At 38.6% G+C, this 19,429-nt stretch overlaps 1 protein-coding gene across 1 annotated transcript; it reads left to right on the top strand.

Moving 5' to 3' along the window:
* The first annotated feature begins 1,482 nt into the window (after positions 1-1,482).
* dio1 (iodothyronine deiodinase 1) lies at positions 1,483-8,110 on the top strand. The gene is made up of 4 exons (XM_036521403.1): positions 1,483-2,061; positions 5,352-5,495; positions 6,085-6,284; positions 7,457-8,110. The coding sequence occupies exons 1-4, from the start codon at positions 1,731-1,733 to the stop codon at positions 7,520-7,522; spliced, it is 741 nt and encodes a 246-aa protein (XP_036377296.1). The 5' UTR covers positions 1,483-1,730; the 3' UTR covers positions 7,523-8,110.
* Positions 8,111-19,429: the final 11,319 nt, after the last annotated feature.

Here is a 19,429-nt window from a genome sequence, read left to right as displayed (position 1 = left end):
TAGTAGGATTGGGATACCTTCAAAAAATCAGGATTATCCTGATCCCAGCAGAAGGGTGGATTCAGGATGGATTTCAGGAACAAAATGTAATAAAACTTTAAAATTGGTCAAATAATACAACATTTGTATCATGCAGTATATACATTTATTTATTGATTGATTTATTGATAAACTTGATTTGTTTAACCGTAAAAGTAGATAAAGTAGACATTAGGCTACCTATTAAATCTTTCAGTACAGTAAAGTAAAAAAAAGGATTTTGTCCCCATAAAATAATTCCCCAAACAGCTGTCAATATCAAACAAAAATATTTAATTTTAACTGTCATTCATCACTGTATATTATTTACAATGATACATCAGAGATGAACTAGTCAAAGTAGTTACTAACAATTGCATCCCTTATTGCATGTCCAGTCAGTCCCTCGTTCTGAGAGAACGCCGGAGGTTGGTCTGGGTCTTCAACAGGCTCAGGTGCATCATAAACATAATCACAGTGAGGGACATTGTGCCTGGTAGTGATGTTGTGCAGGACAATACAGGCAAGTATTGTGCATGCTCCCTGTGCTGTTTTCTGTCTTAAAAGTGACCCCACACTGGCTATTCTACCTGTTGTTCTTTACATAGCTAGTAGCCTACATTGTGATATGTAGTCCCATTTTGAGCACTGGTAATCCAGATTTGGTAATCTTGAAAAAATTTTGTCTGGATCAGGGTGATACAATCCAATGTTGCTTTGAAAAACTGACACAAAAGTAAAATGGATTACCTGATCCTGGATAGCAAAACATGGGATTTCCAAATCCAGATCATTCTGATGCAGATTAAATTTTTGAACAACCCTAATGATTATATATAGGCCCAGCAATAACCAATTTTTATGTATCATTAAACTCGCTGGAAATATTTAATGTCGCTTTGTAGGGCCTATGGTTATAACCCTCTCCTCGCCCTCAAAAATTCCTTGTTTAAACACTGTTGATCGGTTTCATATTGAATGTCGAGCGCGTTTTATTGCGATCTCTTTCAATCGAACTTGTTAGCCTACGAGTGTTCTAATGATGACAAATAGTGAAAAATTATTTATATGTATGATTAAACTCGATGCAAATATTTTAATGTCGCTGTAATTATGCACATGTATTTCCCCCTTTTGATAATATTTTTTCAGAACCTGTGCGTGTTCCTCACCCTCACTCACTCACTCTTTAAATGCTCCGGCTGGTGCGTAACTTTTGCTGCAATCTGTAAATGCATTTGAATGTTGATGTATAATATTGTTGATCTCCTCAACACTGTTATGGCTGTTCCAATTATTATCCATTCTTTGGCGAATGGTTAAACATTAAAGTCGATGGCTTCATGCAGCTGTAAATGTGCTGTGTTGCGTTTTTTGTTGGGCGGGGGGGGGGAGGGGGGACACAACATGTCTATTGGACATGTTGTTATAAAAGTGGACTACAAAACCAACTACAAGTCTTAAATCTTTACATTTTCGGAAAATATCGAAACATTTAATGAGTCCAAACAGGTTAATTCAGCTCCTGAAATGAATCCGAACTTGACTAAAATGGGATAGCGTGCGAAGTCCGTTGTAATTTCCATAAGGAATTTACTTCCGACACCAGCGAAGAACCAGTGATGACGTACCCACCTCAGTACTTATTGTTGCTTGCTTGACGAGGCTAGCTTCAGGAACGCTGGTTTTGTTTGATCTGCAAGTACTCCGAAATGGGGAAACTGTTTGTTTATGTTAAAAGTGCTTATCTCGTTTTATATATGTTTCTACAGACGCTGATTTTAAAAACACTGTCAATTATTGCACCGAGCCTGACCAAGAAAATTCTGTTAAAGCTTGGCGAAAAAGTGACGATGACGCAGAACCCGAAGTTTAAGTTTGAAGACTGGGGACCTACGTTTACTACATGGGCTTTCATCAAAAGTGTGTTGAAGCAGACATGGATCTCTCTCGGGGAGGAAGCATTTGTTGGAAATAGAGCCCCAGACACTGCGGTTGTCACGTTGGACGGCAAGAAGACGAGAATTTCACATTTATTAAAAGGTATGACATTGGCTCAACTTGCTCACTACGTTATGTAAGATAAATTTGACCATTGCATATTTCGGTGTTCACACAGCGACGCCGTAGGAATCCTTTTGTAATTGTACAGAGGGGTCCCTAAAGCGAAGAGCAGGAATCCCGTTGTAAGGGTACAGAAGTTTCTGGTTTTGTTTGTCACATTTTCGAAAACTAGAAGCTTTGTAAAGGGAAACGAGGGAGTTGTGCTATCGCTATCTTGCGGCTGTGTCTTAATTTCTCCATATGGAATTTTATTTATTTTTATTTTTTAAACTACCTTGGACCCTGGTAGCACTTCCATTTTCAAATGGTCATAAATGAGTAGGCCTACTTGTGACAAATTTCAGCCGCATTTGTATCAAAAGTTTTTTTTTTTTTTTTACGACGCCTGAAGCAAAAGACCTGGAGACCAACCAAACCAGCCAGAATGCATTGCGAAAGATAGTATCCAGTCTAGTGTTGCCAACTTCCTGAAATTAAAGTAAGGAACCGGGGGGGCGGTGTTGGATTGAGGAGCTCCGACTACTGTGGACCTATAACAAATATAACAGGTCTTACACCTGCATTACCCTTCAGAAGTAGACTTACTGTATCTAAAGATATAACATAAAAATGCCCACATACGTGGTTGTGAGAAGTCCTATCCAAGACAAGCAAACACAGAAACCTGAATTTGATCAGTTTTGTATTTTTGAGCAATAGGAATACGTTTGTAACAGATTATCATTCAAGAATTTTACTTGGGCTGTGCAAAACAACAGTTTAACATATATTTTCTCATTCTTTAGAATGAAACGGGACCAGCTATTTTAAGAAAAACAATATAGCCTATATAAAAACTACATTTGATGCACTCTGATAAGCTTCTTGAATCCCACATTTTCGACAGTGCTAATGAGAAGCATGTCTTTTGCAATGCAATATGCAGTTGCATTTGTGAGGTCTTTGTGTCTTTTCGTTTTTTTGTCGTAAGGCACGGTGCTGGAAAATGCTGATAAGGACGTTTGCTGCTGGGTAGTCGCACTACCAGTGAGAAACGCATTCTCTGTATGGGTAGCGGACAGACAGAAGGAAACCCTGCTTCTCTCCCTCAGCCCATCTCATACAAATCGCCCTACCTTAATAGTCTAACCTGTAATATTTCTCTCCCATAGATTTGCACTGAACTGATATGGAACAAAGCGCGTCCCGTATACGTTGAATACGGAACACGTCTTTTAGTTTCCAATTACGGAATGATTCCGGGACGGCCGGCAACCCTATAACCGCGCACTGTATGCTACGGGAAAGTAATCTATATAAAAAGTAGGCCTAATCTATCCAATAATGCAATGCGACTTAAATTTATCACAAGACTTTAAAGTAGCCTAAATGGTGGTTGATGCAGTAAAACTGTTCTAAAACGTTTAACGTTATCAACGTAAAGTAATTTGTTGTATTAGATTAGCTACTCAGATAATTTTACTTCGCTTGATACATCGTCCACTCAGAAAAATATAAAATATGCCGATGAGAATAGCCTATATGTCTGATTTTATTAGTCTTTCAATAGCTAAGCCTACACTAGCTAAATCCATTGTAAGCGACAACAAGATCACTGACATTACGTCAACGTTAATCAGATAATATTAGCTAGCTATCTAGCTTCCTCTCTGTAGTCTCTGTAGTCTTGGGTAAATCCCCTTGATTGACGCTTGAGACACCCTGAAAGCCTCAACAGCAAAATTTTGGGGGGTCTCTGGGAAAAAAAACTTTAATAAATTATACGTCACTTAAATTACTAAAATGTCTTTTAACCCTTAAAACCCGACAGACGCAGCCTGCGTTCAAATTCACCTCCCTTCTTCTCGGTTGAATTGCTCACGAAGTATTCACCGCTAACGATTCTAGTTGCTTGTCTATGCGACGAAGTGTTGGCGAGAAAAATAATCTTTGAATTTACATCAAATTTAATCACAGTTACAATCTGCATACAACTCTGCGTCCATCTCCACACCCATTACTCTTGTTTGAATTACTCATGAACTCGTCATTGCATAGATATGGAACACATATCACAAGAATGAACGGAGCCAGCGCTTTGTAATGATGCTAGTCACATATTTGTACATACCGAAGTAATCACTTTATGAAGACAGATCAAACTTATGCAAAGTATATTTTTACTAATTTCTTCACCCATTTTCACACTCCTGCTTCTCGATTGAATAAATCACGAAGTCCCTATCGCTTCACAACACATATAAAAATAAACCGCAGAATTTACCCTTTCCGATGATATTAGTTGTTTCTCTGTGCGACATTGTCGAGTAAGAGAATATTTTTCGATCTCTAGCTTATGTTTGCTGTGCACAGGTGAAAAGTTGTACAGCGACACACAAGTGTGCGTGTCTCGGGTTCGAGTGTGCGCGTGTGTCGGGTAAGCGAGTGCGCTGTGTGGATTCTGTAGTGGATTAGCATTCTTGTTGCGTGGTTGTGTAGTTGTGTGAGTGGGTTTATTGTTAACGATATAAGCCTTGGTGATGTGTGTGCAAAGCGTGTAGCTGATTGCCTTGGCTTGCATCCATGGAATCTTGTATACTGCGTACTGAGTCTGTGTAAGACTTCAGCATACCACTGGAGCACTAGGTAGGGGCATACCTGCCAACACTCCCGTTTTTCCCGGGTTTCTCCCGTATTTCAAGGCCATCTCACAGCGCCCTCCCGTTTTGTTGTTTCTCCCGGGAGCATTGCAAACTTTGTTATGAACAGTCGTCATACACGGAACCATAAGTTTGCATGTTTGTCTGACGTTAGGCAAGTTGCGAGATCGTCTTTGAAACACAATCTACACACACAGTACATATCTATATTTATATTTATAGGGGGGACCCCACGATTGCCACCGGGACCGGGTATACAATAAGTGCCCCAGCTCTAATTTTTAAACATACAATTCCACATATGACTATTAGCCTGTAAGACAATGATAATTCATGGCATTTTATTACATTTATATGACTAAGTTTGGTGAATGGAAAACTAATCAAATTGCAGAGATCATGTGGATGCACATAAATGATGGTATTGCATTCAGATTTAGTCTGTTTAAAGGACATTTGAGATGTGCTATGATGTCAGCCTCTATTGTGAAAGCTGGGCCAGACCACCTGGTCACAGCTAACCTATCACTTTGTTTCTATTGGTGTATGGACCCCCTGTATCATTGCTTGCTGTTATATTTTCTGTCAATAATTGTTAGCTAATATGATTTATTTTGTATTCTGTCCTAGGTCACAGGCCTCTGGTTTTGAGCTTTGGAAGTTGTACCTGACCCCCATTTCTTTTCAAGCTTGATGAATTTAAACAGCTTGTCAAGGATTTCAGCAATGTCGCAGATTTCCTTGTTGTGTACATCGCTGAAGCACATGCAACTGGTATGTCTTTTCACAAACATGCACTCCCTCTAACACCCCCCCTCAGGAGACTTAATAATTCTGAACTAGCTATGAGCACAGAAAACGAATTTCAATAAACAGAATACATGATAGTCATGAATTCCGCAACACAATGGCATACAATTTTGAAACATTTGGAAATGCTTGTGTCAAATGTAAACTTTTTTGTAACCGTTGTGATCTACACCAACTTAATAAGGTCCATTCACCTCCATTATGGTCTTAATTATTATGATTGCCATGGAAGGTTATCAGAATTTTCCCCTTTCTATCGGTGCCTTGTAAATCTAGAGTGAAACAACAGATGTCGATTATACTTGAAGCTTTCATTTTCAATTTGGAGAATTTGTGTGAAGATTACACCAGATTTCAATTTATGAATAGACTGCATATATAGGAATTCACATTGTCAGACGTCCTTGAGAGATAAGGTGGCAGAATAAGATGCAACTGCTTAGAAATGCTAGTTCTATGCAAGAACCATAAAAATAAAACATCAGATTGCTACATTATGCTAAATTATGGAGTGGAGCATAACAGTCATGTAATGTATTTCATCTCCTTTCAGACGGCTGGTCTTTTTCGAACAATGTTGATATAAAAAAGCATAAAGATCTTCAGGAACGTATAGCTGCAGCTCGATGCTTGGAAAATGATGATCCCCTATGTCCTGTTGTTGTGGATGAAATGACTGATGTCACTGCTTCAAAATATGGAGCTTTGCCAGAAAGGCTTTATGTCCTTCAGTCAGGAAAAGTGATCTATAAGGTATGGTTTTAAAATAGATGGTGGGTGTTTGTTTTGTCTAGATTTTAAAAGATGACAAAATGCACAATTACCTCAAAAATAATAAAACAAGTTAATGGGCATACAATGTGATTTTAATGCAGTTCTCTGTACCACTGATACTCCCCCAGAGCCAGTAGCTACAATATACATCACACATAGTGCAGTAGAGGAGAGCCAGTGGTTTTGTGCTTTTCTCATTTATCAGCTGAAAGGTGCCTGAAGAAAGGGGGCTTGCCCCCCCTCACTGACCCTTTAATGGGAGTCTGCAGAAGCACTGGATTCACAGACAGAAAGCAAAATTAATTGCATTATAGACATACAGTTCAAGCCATTGAACATATGCTTTTTTCTAAGTATATAAGTATATTTTTATGTCTAATGTGTGATATGCACAAATTCATCCAAAGAGTATGGTTTTGCACAAAATTTGTCTTATGGGAGGTTTCTGGCAATCAATATTTCTAGCAGCAAAGGCATATATTTACCCAATATTAAAGGTAGCAAGCTCAATAAATAGTACAATTAATAGTAAATATAGTAATCATAGTAAATAAATTCACTTTGCTTATCCTCTCAACCAGTTTTGATATTGAATGCTTCTGTTGCTAGATGCTGAGTGAGGATTGAGAATATCCCAAAATGTAAGCCTGTCTCCTCCCAAATACAATTTTCCAGCTCAAGTAGCTTACTCATTGGTATTAGCAAATCTTCACAATGGCGGGGCCTTCAGGGAAGGAGATGAGGGCAAAGGGATGTACTAGAATGTAGACTTAGAAATAATTTATTTTTTCCTCTCAGAGCTATTTGAAGTGTGCTATTTGAACTTTTTGGCTGCTGGCCAGTGTGTCAGAGAATTTGTACTAAACTGTTTTGCCTTTTGCCACTTACCAACTGCAGTTTTGACTTATCTTCTTGTCTGAAGTTATGTGGGGAAATCTGCCCTACACTCAGGCCAACATGATAATTTCAATTGCTAAGAATTATGAAAAGTGAAAGGGATAATCCTGTTAAGAATTGCTTTTGTACTGAGATGTCTGGCCATGTTTTATTTTTGTTTTGTAATTTGTAGAAGTTAGAATTGTGTCTAGCCTGCTAATGCTTCTGAGATGGCATACATTTCATTATTTTGTCTTTCTCGTTTCATTAACCAGGGGAAGATGGGACCATGGGGGTACAGTCCTGAGGAGGTGCGTGCAGTTCTGGAAAAGATCAACTAAATTTCATCTACTCTACACAAATGTGCAAATTTAAAAACTTAAAACAGAATATTTTCCACAACATCATATAGGGATAATGTATTCCAATGTTCCACATGATTTCTGTGACCTTGTCAGTGTTTATTTGTGACGGTTACAGATCAAACCTTTGACGTCTGTAACCTGATTAGTTGAAACACAGAAATGAAGTGTCACACTAAACATAGTGTTAGAACATTGGTCATAAAAGTAACTAGTAAGTGTAAATCAGATGGGGATGTATTTGATTTTAATCATGTTTGCATTCAAGAAAGTACAGTACTGTCTCCATACATTTAGTAGTAGTAATCAACAGCGAATATTCGAACTTTGGGGGAGGGGGGAGGGCCGGGGGGGTGTTGAGCATGATTCGGGAAGGACTCAGCTAGACATTTCTCCGTTCTCGGCTGAGATGGACGGCATAGCGCTGCAACACGTGACTTTCGGTTTAATTAAAGGCATTGAATTTTTAAGGATTCTGTTATTCTACAGTATTGCTTGTACACTCATGCGCCGCTTAACGTCCGTTCGTAGACCCATAAGGTTATAGTAAAGTTTAAAAACCCGAACGGAACGTAGCGGACGTAACCGGAGTAGTGAAGCCACGCAACACTTCCCGCACACAACACGTGTATAATGTCTCATGGAAATTAAGCGATTTCGCTGCCGGGCGCATAATGGTACAGTACATAGGCCTACTTTAGGCCTACCATATACTGTATATAGCCTAGTATGGTGCTCGCACAACGTCCAAATCACATAACGTCCTGTTTCACAGAACGTATCGTGGACGTAAAGCGACGCATGGCTGTATTTTTATTTGTTAATAAAAAACATTTTCCAAAAGCTTTTGTGTGTTTCGTGCATGTTTGTAATCCCGAGGGGTTTGGTTGAACGAGGTCCTATCTATGCACTTTTTGTGACATAATAACAGGCTGTGACAATTTTTATTATCATGGATAAATTATAGGTAGACCTGCATAAATGCTCATAATAATAGGCTCCGAATCGAAGACAACGCCTGACAAAGCGCTGTGAAACAGAAACGCAGAAACAGCATACTAGCTCCAAAAAGTTTAACATTTGAGATTTATATTTATAAGATTTATATTTATTTGTAATTCCTTTATTGTCATTTCTCAGTAGACTCGCATATATTGAAACAAAATTTGTCCTCTGCATTTAACCCAGCCTATAGTTTACACTCATCGCCGTCATTGCTTACGGAGCCGCGGTATTTAAAAATGGTCTCAAATGTAGTATGATACTTTAACCATTGTAATGGCACATATGTTTAGAAAAAAAAGACATTAAGAATTTGACATGTGAATGTGAATCTCATATCAAAGTTGTGTAGCTTAGCTAACAGCTCAGATATAAGGTGCCATTGAAGAAAAAAGAAAGATGTCACTTTCTGCCAATGAAAAACTTGAATTTCTTGAATCTGACAGGGAGAGCACAAAGGAAACCAAAACCTGTTGCAAACAGCAAGACACAATTGATAATTCACACTTACAAACAGTAAGTGCTATGGCATTGTAGACAAAAGTGTGAAACATCAAGGAGACACTCAGAAATCATTAACACGAGTCAAAGTATTTTGTGCTTAAAATATTTGAGTTAAGGTCATTGATTGTGATATGACATTGTAGCTGAAACAGTTAGTAGTTTGCACAGAGGCAGCCATAATTAGTGAGAGTTGTATTTTTACTTAAATAAAGGGTATTCATTTAGATTGTGTACCTTTGAATGTATTTGTTCTTGTTTGAAGAATTTAACAAAGGACATCACTCACTTGCACATGAAAAAAACATAAAATGGTTAATTGTTATTAATTTGTCATTCCACTTTTAGCAAACACCCGTATAAGAGTAAAACTGTCCTGGACTGAAGTGAATCTTACAAATGGAGTGCACTGTGTAAAACAAGTGATTATGACAAATTATGAAAGAAAAAAAAAAAAACAAATCTAGCAGGCCCTTGTACAAGTATATTCATCAGACCAATCAAAGCAATCCTGTTGGCTATTCCGGCACAGACACCGGGGAATGCAGGAACAGTAAGTGTACAGCACAGGGGTGCAGGGCCACCACTCTGGCTCACAGGGGGGGCAGTCTGCATCTGTTCAGAAAAATGAGAGAGTGTGTTACACATTATACTGCATTTGTGTTTGCTGAGGGATTTTTTTCATCAAGGATGGTTTTATACTGCTCTGTTACCTGAATTTTTCCTGAGGCTTCCTTAACAGTCTAGTGCACACTACATTATATTACTAGGCAAGGACATGCAACCACCCAGGCACTCCCAACATTAGCATACAGACACTTAAATTCAGCACTCTAGTACACTGGTGGTTGAACTTTTTTGGGTGGAGGATGACTACCTCCGTTCCTGACCACCACCAACTTGGGTGAATGATTATATAATTAATAAATAAATAAGCAAGCTTGTCCATTTCACAGTACTTGGATGCTTCAATCAAATTAATAATGATATCAAAGGATTTGCTGTGATGAACAGTGCAGAACATAAAGATTGAGTGAGAGGATGTCCTGCTCAAAACTGGAGAGCATTCGCCTCATATTGGATTGCGTGTTGAGCCAGTGTCACTGCCTAATCTGCTTGGCCTGCCTGAGTTATTTTGCATTGCTTGTAAACATGGTATCACCTTCCCTTTTTCCAAATGAGAATGTAGCTACCTTACTACTTAACAACATTAGCTGGGCAACGTTATCTAGCTAGCAGCAAACTTACTTTCTAATATGTGGCTGGCAAGTTATTTTTTTGTTTGCTGGCAAGATGTTGCTTTGGACACATTTTGTGAGATTTTACATGTTTTATTGTAATTATTGCTGCCTCATTGCTGCCTGGTGCTTATCACTCACAGATAAACTAGGCTATTAGTGTTCCAGAGCTCTTCACAAGTATGTGGATGTTCTTAATTGGTTGTTCTTCTCAGGGTATAGTCACAGAACCAATCATTCCCAATTATTTTAGGCAGAATGTAATTAATTCACGTGGAAGACATTAGCCACACCACCAGCTGGGTGTTTGTGCAACACCAGAATACCAATGAATATGTGAATATGTATTAACTAATAAAGAGTTGGGCTGCCCTTTTCCTTCAGAACAGCTTCAACTTCTCTTGGAATGCTGTTATACAAGTTTTGAACTGTTTGTAGTGGGATACGGAACCATTCTTCAGGATGGAAAGTCTCTACTTCTCTGAAAGATGGAGGAGAAGGAAATCTATTCTACCATGCAGGTGACCAAACCATAAAAGATCCACTACCATGTTTAATAGCAATGAAGTAATGTGAGTTGAAGGCTTTCTCTGGCTTTCTTCCAACATAAACCCACCCAGATTTAGGAAAAAGAATATCAGATGACTCATCAAACCATATCACTTTCTTCCACCCCTTAGGAAGTCCAGATTTTGTGCTGATTACACCGTGTTATGCCTTGTTGTTCACTGGCCTTGGTTGCGTGTGGTCTCCAAATGGCAGCCCTACCATAACTATCAGCTGTGTTACACTCATCATGTACAGATTTTGTTTTCATTGATTTTTAGCAACTATCCCGTTTAGTGTCAGTCTATCCCTGTTGGTGAGATTTGACTTGTGACCACTGTTCTCATGCAGTTTTCCCATGCAGTTTTCTCCTTAGCGCATTGAGTAATTTAGCTGTTTTTGTGACTGACGAACCTGCAGTTAGGGCACCAACTATTTGACCTGTTAAAATTTGTTAGATCTCTCATGATTTAGAAACTCGCATATTACAGTTTTGATTTTAAAATGTCCTTTATAGCAGACAGTGTATTTGTAGTTAGTATTGACATTAATATGAAACGCATGTGTAGACTCCTTGCGATGTAGTTACTTCAAAATATTATGTAACTATGTAATTTACCTTACCTCCCTAACCACTGTGACTTAAGTGGAAGTCAGATCCAATCTTCTCCTGTTTGCCCTTTTGTAAAGCACAAAACTTTGCACCTTGTGAATCAAGCAATGGCTATTGGTGTTAAAGGAGGGTCAGTAGTTTATTGGATGTTTATAGGAATTGAGTGCATTTTTTGCTTAATTGCAAGGTCTTTTAACCTTTGTTGCAATGAAACTTTGTATGGTTAGCTGATCTGGTATTTTTGCAGGGAACATGCCCCACTATCTTATATGTCCTTGCTGCTCGGTACTGTACTACTACAAGGTAAAGAAAAACACTGTGCTAAAATACTTTCCATAAACTGAAATAATGGATGCAATTTATATGAATTCTAATGCACTAATGAATGTCTCAGAATAGAACTGAATTTATGCACTTTGTATTTACAAACAGAAGTACACGTACAGGTACCAATTTCATCTGAGCAGTCCCCGCAGTCATTTATGTAGTTGCATTTCTTGTCAATGAAAATCCAGAACTGAGGGTTTCCACATCGGAAAATCAGGTTAATTGGAAGGTTGTTTGGTAGGTCACCTGAGGGAATAAATGGCCACATATTACTTACGAAACAGTAGTGGCTTGTGAGCTACAATTAAGGGATGTATACAGCTCACACTTATTTGATAACACTTTTTTCCCCTTTTTCACTCTGAAGTTGGAATCACTAATTAACCATGCCACAATGGATTCACCACTGCATCCTCCTGACGAAAACTAGTAACCTGTAGGCACCTATAGGAACTAGTAACCTATAGGCTGAAAAGTCCCTGTGGGAGGCATTAATACAGCAGTGACCCAAGGATCCCTGGCTAACTTGTGCCTACTCTGCTGTGGTGAGCACCTGTCATAGTAATATCTCTCAGAGTCAAATGTCTAGGTTATAGGGCTGAGTGTGCACTTGGACTGAACACCCAATGTACTCTGGCCTGCCATGTGTGATCCTCATTTGAACTGGCATACGTTAATTGGGTCAGATAATAAGCATAAAAATTTAATCAAGCAGATGGAAATTTCACTTCATTGCTGTGGTAGCTCTGCCTTGTTTAGGTCAGTTTGAATTATTTTCGATTATTTGTTTAAAGGTGAGCTATCTGCCGCCTCAGCTTCAGATGTCAATATGAGCACCAAGGATGATACTTTGATGCATGTTTGTCACTGTTTAATGTACTTTCTTGTATGGTGTGAGAATCCTTAATTTTTGTGAGAAATTAACGGGAGAAAAATTTGTTCTTCTCTTATGTGAGAAAGTATGACTTGCTCCACACAACTGCACATGTGAGGGTCCTCATCAGCTCCACCGGGACAGTTTTTTATCCCATTACAGAGGGCAGATGGCAAGACACAAGTCACTCTGTCATCACACAGGAATCCCGACTGATTATGGCTGGTTGTGCAGAAGCGGTTAACTGTGGAAAGAAAAATGTAATGTATCATCACAAATATATCTATTCACAATTAAATACAGCAAATTCTGCTAAAGATACACTGTTAGCATTGAAGACCTACGAGAAAATATTTTCCAAACCAACAATTACATTTTAAATCAAAGGTAAAAGCTGGAAAAAGCTCAACAAATAAATACATGAATGAAACAGGGAAAGAACTTCAGCTTATAACTTGACCTGTACACTGACTAGGCTTTCTACCACACAATGTTTTAATATTTGCCACAGTGCTTTGAACCAGACCTATGTTGCTGTACCATACATCAAACTGTCAATTATGCTAAACTATTCCATGCATTAATAACTCTCCTAGTGAAAAAATGCTAGTGTTATTGTGAATTGTAACTGTAACATGTCTTCTTGTTCTGTGTTCTGGTTCATTAATCAGTTTTTCCAACTTCACCACTGTTCGTGGTGTCCGGAACACCAAAACGTGTTTTGTTACAACAAAGAAGCAGATTCGATGTTCGCAGCAAAAGACAGGTAGGTTTATTAGCACAGCCGGCCGTGGGAACATCAGCATTGAGCAGAAGTTCGTCTAGGATAACATTTTGTTCTTTTTTATACAGTTAATACCAGGCACATTTACATATGAGTTATGATGACCAGCGGGGGTGCTGTTTCTGATTGGTTTTGTGGAGCTGTGCATAGCTAAACAGCTCCCTCTCTAATTGGGTATTTCCTGAGCCCTGTAACCTAATCGGCTCAATAGGGTTCACAAGAGGCGCCATTTGGCTCTGGTCAGATGTAGCGACATCGCTTTGTATTCGAATACACATCGTGTGTCTCCGGATCAAACGCCATGCCGTTCCACAAAACTGTCTCCTAACACCCTCATCCCACTTTAATCGGTTCAGTCTTTGCAAAAGGAGACTAAGTGCCTTAAATTTCCTTTCAGATTTTACTTTGAAACAGACCTTTTCTACTTTTGCTTCTCTGACTTTCTTATAGAGGGATGCCCAGAACTGAACTCTAAATGTGGTCTGATGAAGCATTGTATAATATTAAAATAATCTCCTTTTATTTGTACACAACACTTTTTTGCTAATATTTTTCCTCTTTGCCTCTTTTGCTGCATCAGCACAAAGTCAAAATCCAGATAAACTTGGGTTAACTGCAAACAAGTCTTTTCATACCATTTGGTACTGCCCGTGAAATAACCCTGTCTTAAACTGTTAATGCCCACATTTGACATAGTTAAAATATTACATTCTGTTTAAACCACACTGAGTTACTTTAGGAGCTTTGAAACCAATTGCTTCTGGAGGGGGTCATTGACAGATTTAACTGTTTTGCTTCTAATGATCTAAGCAAGGTTATTTATGCACATGAGGAACTGCAGAAGTCCTCAAATTGAATACTGGGTGACTCTTCCATCACAATTTACTTAGATGAGATCCCTCTTCTTGTTACTCTGTGTATACTATGCTGATGATAATTTGTACACATCTGTACACATGTATATATAAGAAAAAAAAGAGGACAGAGCAAAGGAAATTAGAACCTGAGGATATCCCAAGGTTGATGTCCTAGTCTGTTGTGCAGACTTTTGCTGTGCCTGGTGCCTTTTGGAGGTTAGAAATGCCCTTACAGTCTCCCATTGTCTGCCTATACCATTGTCAAAGCAATATATGTACTGCATATTCCATATCAATCAAATCGGTATAGTCTACCAGCCACCAATCAATTGAAAATCAGCGTGGTTGCATTTTAATGATTATGAACTTTTTTTTTTTTTTGTGAAAAGGCAATTTACTTTTTTCTCTGTTTTCTTGACCAAGACCAAGTAGTGGGACATACAGGGAAACCAAAAATGCAAATATCTGACATTATTGAAATTGTTTCTGGCCACAATTGTCTCACCATTGGACAAATTAAGTAAGGAAGCTTTATTACCTCAGTTATGACAGCATAGATCTGAGCACTTTTCATCTGTGTTTGATAGTCTTACTGGGGTGTTATAGGCACTGCAAGGGATTTTTTATTGGATCAATTGTTTTATAACACATTTTGATGATTCTGTGCAAGCTTTCCATATTGTATCCTATTAGGATGTAGGAAGGGAAACATTGAGATCTTGTTTGCTTGCAAGTTGAACAGAGGAATAATCAGGAATAATCATTTTGAGTTGCCAAAGACTACAGTCTATACATACTGGAGACAGTACCTTTACTGTTTACAGCATTCCTGAAATTTTTATCCAGCTCTGAATCAGCTGCAGCATTGGCACCGTCTTCATTTCTTGTTTATGACTGTTGCTAACTGAGCATATGTTAAAATAATATTCCTACTTTTACTTATTTTTGTAATGTTAATAATTAATTATAGTACCAGTTAAAGGTTTGGACACATTTCATTAAGATAATGGAGAACATGCATTCAAAGGCATTTTGATCTAAAGATGTATGCTTAAATGCTTGAAATTTGTTTCTTAGACAAATATAAACCCTGAAGCTGATGGAACCTCTTTCCAAAAATGTATTATTATTATTATTATTATTATTATTATTATTATTTGTCTATTTTGAAGAATCTAAAATATGAGTTTTGATTTGTTTATGACACTGTTTGGTCACTGCATAATGTCATTTGTGTTATTTCATAGTTTTGACGTCTTTACGATTAGTCTAAAATGTTGAAAATAGTAAAAATTAAAAAAGTGTCCAAACTTTTGACTGTTACTGTATATGATCTCTGAATATATGACCAATTGTATTAACACTGTTTTGCTGCCACTGTTTATACCTGAGAGTACTTCTTCCAGCAGACAGAAGGGGATTTTACCAGATAGGGCAAGATTGGAGGAAAAGTCCCTCTATGCCAAATCTCTTCTGTATTCTTTTAATAATTGTAAATGAACACCCAATAATGACTTTATGCAAAGCTGTCAGTGGTTTGGGATAGTACCACAGTGATGTTTGAGATATTTCCCAGTATTTTGTAAGTATAGACTGTCCTGGGTTTCTGCTTCTTCCATAGAAATTGTACAAACAGGGGTTGAATCTCTTTAACTAAGACAGAGGAAACATAAGGGGGATGGCTGCCATAACATAGGTGTATGAAAATTTGTTTTTCCGTATGTTTTTCCTGATAATATCAGACTAAAAAGTACATGAGTGTAGAGGCATCGCCACACTCTTTTCCCAATTAATTTAATACCCAAATGGGTCAATTAAGTTAAGTACTCCTGGTAGTGGAGTAATAGGTCTGCAAAGAGTGCATAATATGTTGTCAGCATACATATTCATAACTTATCCCACACTGTGAATATCTTGTTTTGCCCATAATGCATAAGCCAATAGTTCTAGAGCTGTCACAAACAATGAATGGCTCACAGGGTAGCCCTGCCTGACCCCACATTGGAGAAGAATATTACATTGGTTCCAATATTACACTATTGGTTCTCACTGATGGAACAATTCTGTTGGAGGCTTTTGCAGCATTTAGTGACACTGCTATTGCTGGATCACTGAGAGAGCTGGCTGCTGACATAACATGAAATAGCCTCCTTATGTTGTTAGAAGAGAGGCTTCCAGGTATAAACCCAACCTGATCTAAATGTACAATAGATGGTACTAACCTCATCCACAATCATAGGGCAAGCACCTTAGCAAATATCTTCACAATTAAGGAGGCTTAAAGGGCATGCACTTCCCATCTATAATGGGTCCTTTCCTGGTATCAGTACTAGTTAAATGGTGGCACTGTCAGGGCTCAGGCAGGGACTCAGGTGCAGACAGGGAGGCAGGATGCACAAGGTAGTTTAATCAAGCCAAAAACACAGTCCAGGAATCAGGGTCAAAAACAGGCGAAGTCACAATCCAGAAGAGCACAGCAAACAAAACCAAAAACAGATCCAAAGTCAAGTCAAGAAAACAAGCAGAAATTCAGCAAAACAGGCAGGACAGGACAGGACAGGACAGGACAGGACAGGACAGGACAGGACAGGACAGGACAGACGGCTTGTAGCGCAACAGAAGAACTGAAACGAACTAGCAACGAGGCATGAAACAAACGGGGAATATATAGGGCAAGGCAGATGACAAGATGGGGTTCAGGTGTGCAGATAGGCGGGTGGAGCCAGTCAGGTAACCAGGTGGGCGGAGAGCAGGGCAGGGCTGGAACACAGGGAAAAACAAAAGCACATGGACATGGAAAACAAAAACAAAAACAAACCCGGTTAAGGAGCCGCAGTCCTGACAGGCTCTGCGCATGGGAGGTACAATGGATTCACACTCCAGAATTTCATTAAGCAAATATAATAATAAATGAGATAATTGTTTTCTTAAACCTTTATAAAATTCAGATCCTAGTCCATCATGCACAGGAGTTTTTCCACTTGAGCCATTTTCATTTTTGCATTTCATTACTAACTATCATCATACTGTGACTCTTGATATCACATACATTTATGTGTGTCAGGATTCATTAAATGCTGTACGTCTGTAGCTGTGAGTTTTGTTTGGAGTTCTCCCAATGTTGCGGTGGCTTGTTTATCTGAGCAAAGGGGAAGCACTAGATCTAGCCAATATTGGGTTCCTAACCAAGTTAAATTATGAACAAATACTGATTTTAATTATTTGCTATAGACATTGTTTCAACATCAATGGAGCCATTTGATTGATTTTGCATTGGTCCATGGATGACGACATTACCTGTGATGTTGAATCTACAATGGACCTCAGTGTGTCAATGCCACAACTGACATTGATTCCACGCAGATTTAACATGTCCCTGCTATCTGGGTAATAATGTCCCTGAACCAAAAAGTTTCTTTTAGTTGGGTAGTTAGTTATTTACAGCTGGTGTTTACAGCTTATTATTATTTTTCTTCTAGCCTTAATGCAACCTAAAGTGTCCGCGTTACAGACACCAAACCAACGCCAAATTGACCTGCTCATTCGTCATTGGTATACTTGTACTTTTATAACATCATTGTTTAACAATGTTTAAAAAAACGCACTAATTTTATCCCCATTCAAAAGTATAGGCGTGAACAGTGGGAGGACTTCTGCGTTTGAAAAGAAAATGTTTTTTTTAAACAGTTGTATCGCCAAGAATTCTGGCTCTACAGGCATAAATTATACATCAAAACGGAGGAAAACTTCTGCCACAATGCCTTTGATTCAGTGCTGAGATTAACGGTTTTTGAATTATGAACCTTTGTTTGGTCTTTGGTATCCCCTCACTCTGACCAGTTTAACAGTTCACATTTAAATTGTTGCAACAGAGCCAATCAGGGAGAGCTGGTCTCAAGTTACTGCTCTGGAGCGGGGAGGGAGACAGCAAGCCCAATGCACACAAATCCGCACGTACGATCATAATGGAAACAGGCAAGCACACATTGCATTTTCTTCAGGAAATGCACTCAAATATAGTTACTGTTATTTATTCTTCTTCTATCTCTAACTCCTCCTACACAGTTCGAGCTACAGACACCAAACCAACACCAAATCGACCAGCTCATTCACCATTGGTGTGCTTGTACTTTTACACTTTTATAGTGGCGCCGGCAGCCGTAATCCTGTACGCACCGTGCGTACATTTTTTATGATTTTGTTCATTTTTTAACATTCTATCTTGAAAATAGAATTGTGACAACAACAGACCATGTCTTTGGATTCTTTTTTATTGAATAATGTGCTTGAGAATGAGATGCATTTTGGCTGCGTCCACCTCGTCCACTCACAACGTTATGACGTTGTGATACAAATACATTTGAAGGCCTATGATAAAGCAGTATCACGCGAGAGGGAGTGCTGTTATACTGAATATCAGCACGGCTGTGATTCGGAGATCCGAAGATAATCAGTGTAACAGCACGGCATCGAGTGTGGTATTGCTTTTATACAACAGTTCTACAAACAATGCTGTTTATCAAGTAATGATAATTTGAGACAACAACTTATGTTTTTGTCGTTTATTCGTCTCCGTCAACAAAAAAAGTTCCTTCAGGATTACATTTACGTGTGTTGCAAAGCAACACATAAACAGTTACTTGACTGCAGGTTAGTTAGCTAGCTAGCTAGCTACCTGCTTTTTATGATACACGAAAAGGCTAGCTAGCTACTTTTTTCTTTCATACCTGACTGCAGGCTCGCCAGCTACTGTTTATCATACAGGTAGAGGCTAGCTATACGGTAGGCAAGCAAGCCACTTTTAATCATAGCCCACTACAGGCTAGCAAGCTACGTTTTAGTATACATGGATGGGCTAGATATACGGTAGGCTTGCTAGCTAGCTATTGTTTATCATACTTAACTGCAGGCTAGCTAGGTTCTTTTTTATTATACACGGAAACGTATCCACATTTGCGCTGTCGGTAAAAAGCGGAGCGATACATGTGTTGGTAAAAGTCCTCATGGAACGCCTCTTGTCCAATCAAATTACTTGGACGGAGTCGGTAGGAACCAGAGCCATGTGTTCAGAACTAACTGTTGTAGAATTACTGTTAACGTCACTGGCTATAGGTCATTGCGTGATCTACATTCTGGCGCTTAAT

Source organism: Megalops cyprinoides, chromosome 2 (assembly GCF_013368585.1).
Source record: "Megalops cyprinoides isolate fMegCyp1 chromosome 2, fMegCyp1.pri, whole genome shotgun sequence".
NCBI classification, from domain to species: domain Eukaryota; kingdom Metazoa; phylum Chordata; class Actinopteri; order Elopiformes; family Megalopidae; genus Megalops; species Megalops cyprinoides.
This window is presented reverse-complemented; position numbering and strand designations above follow the sequence as displayed.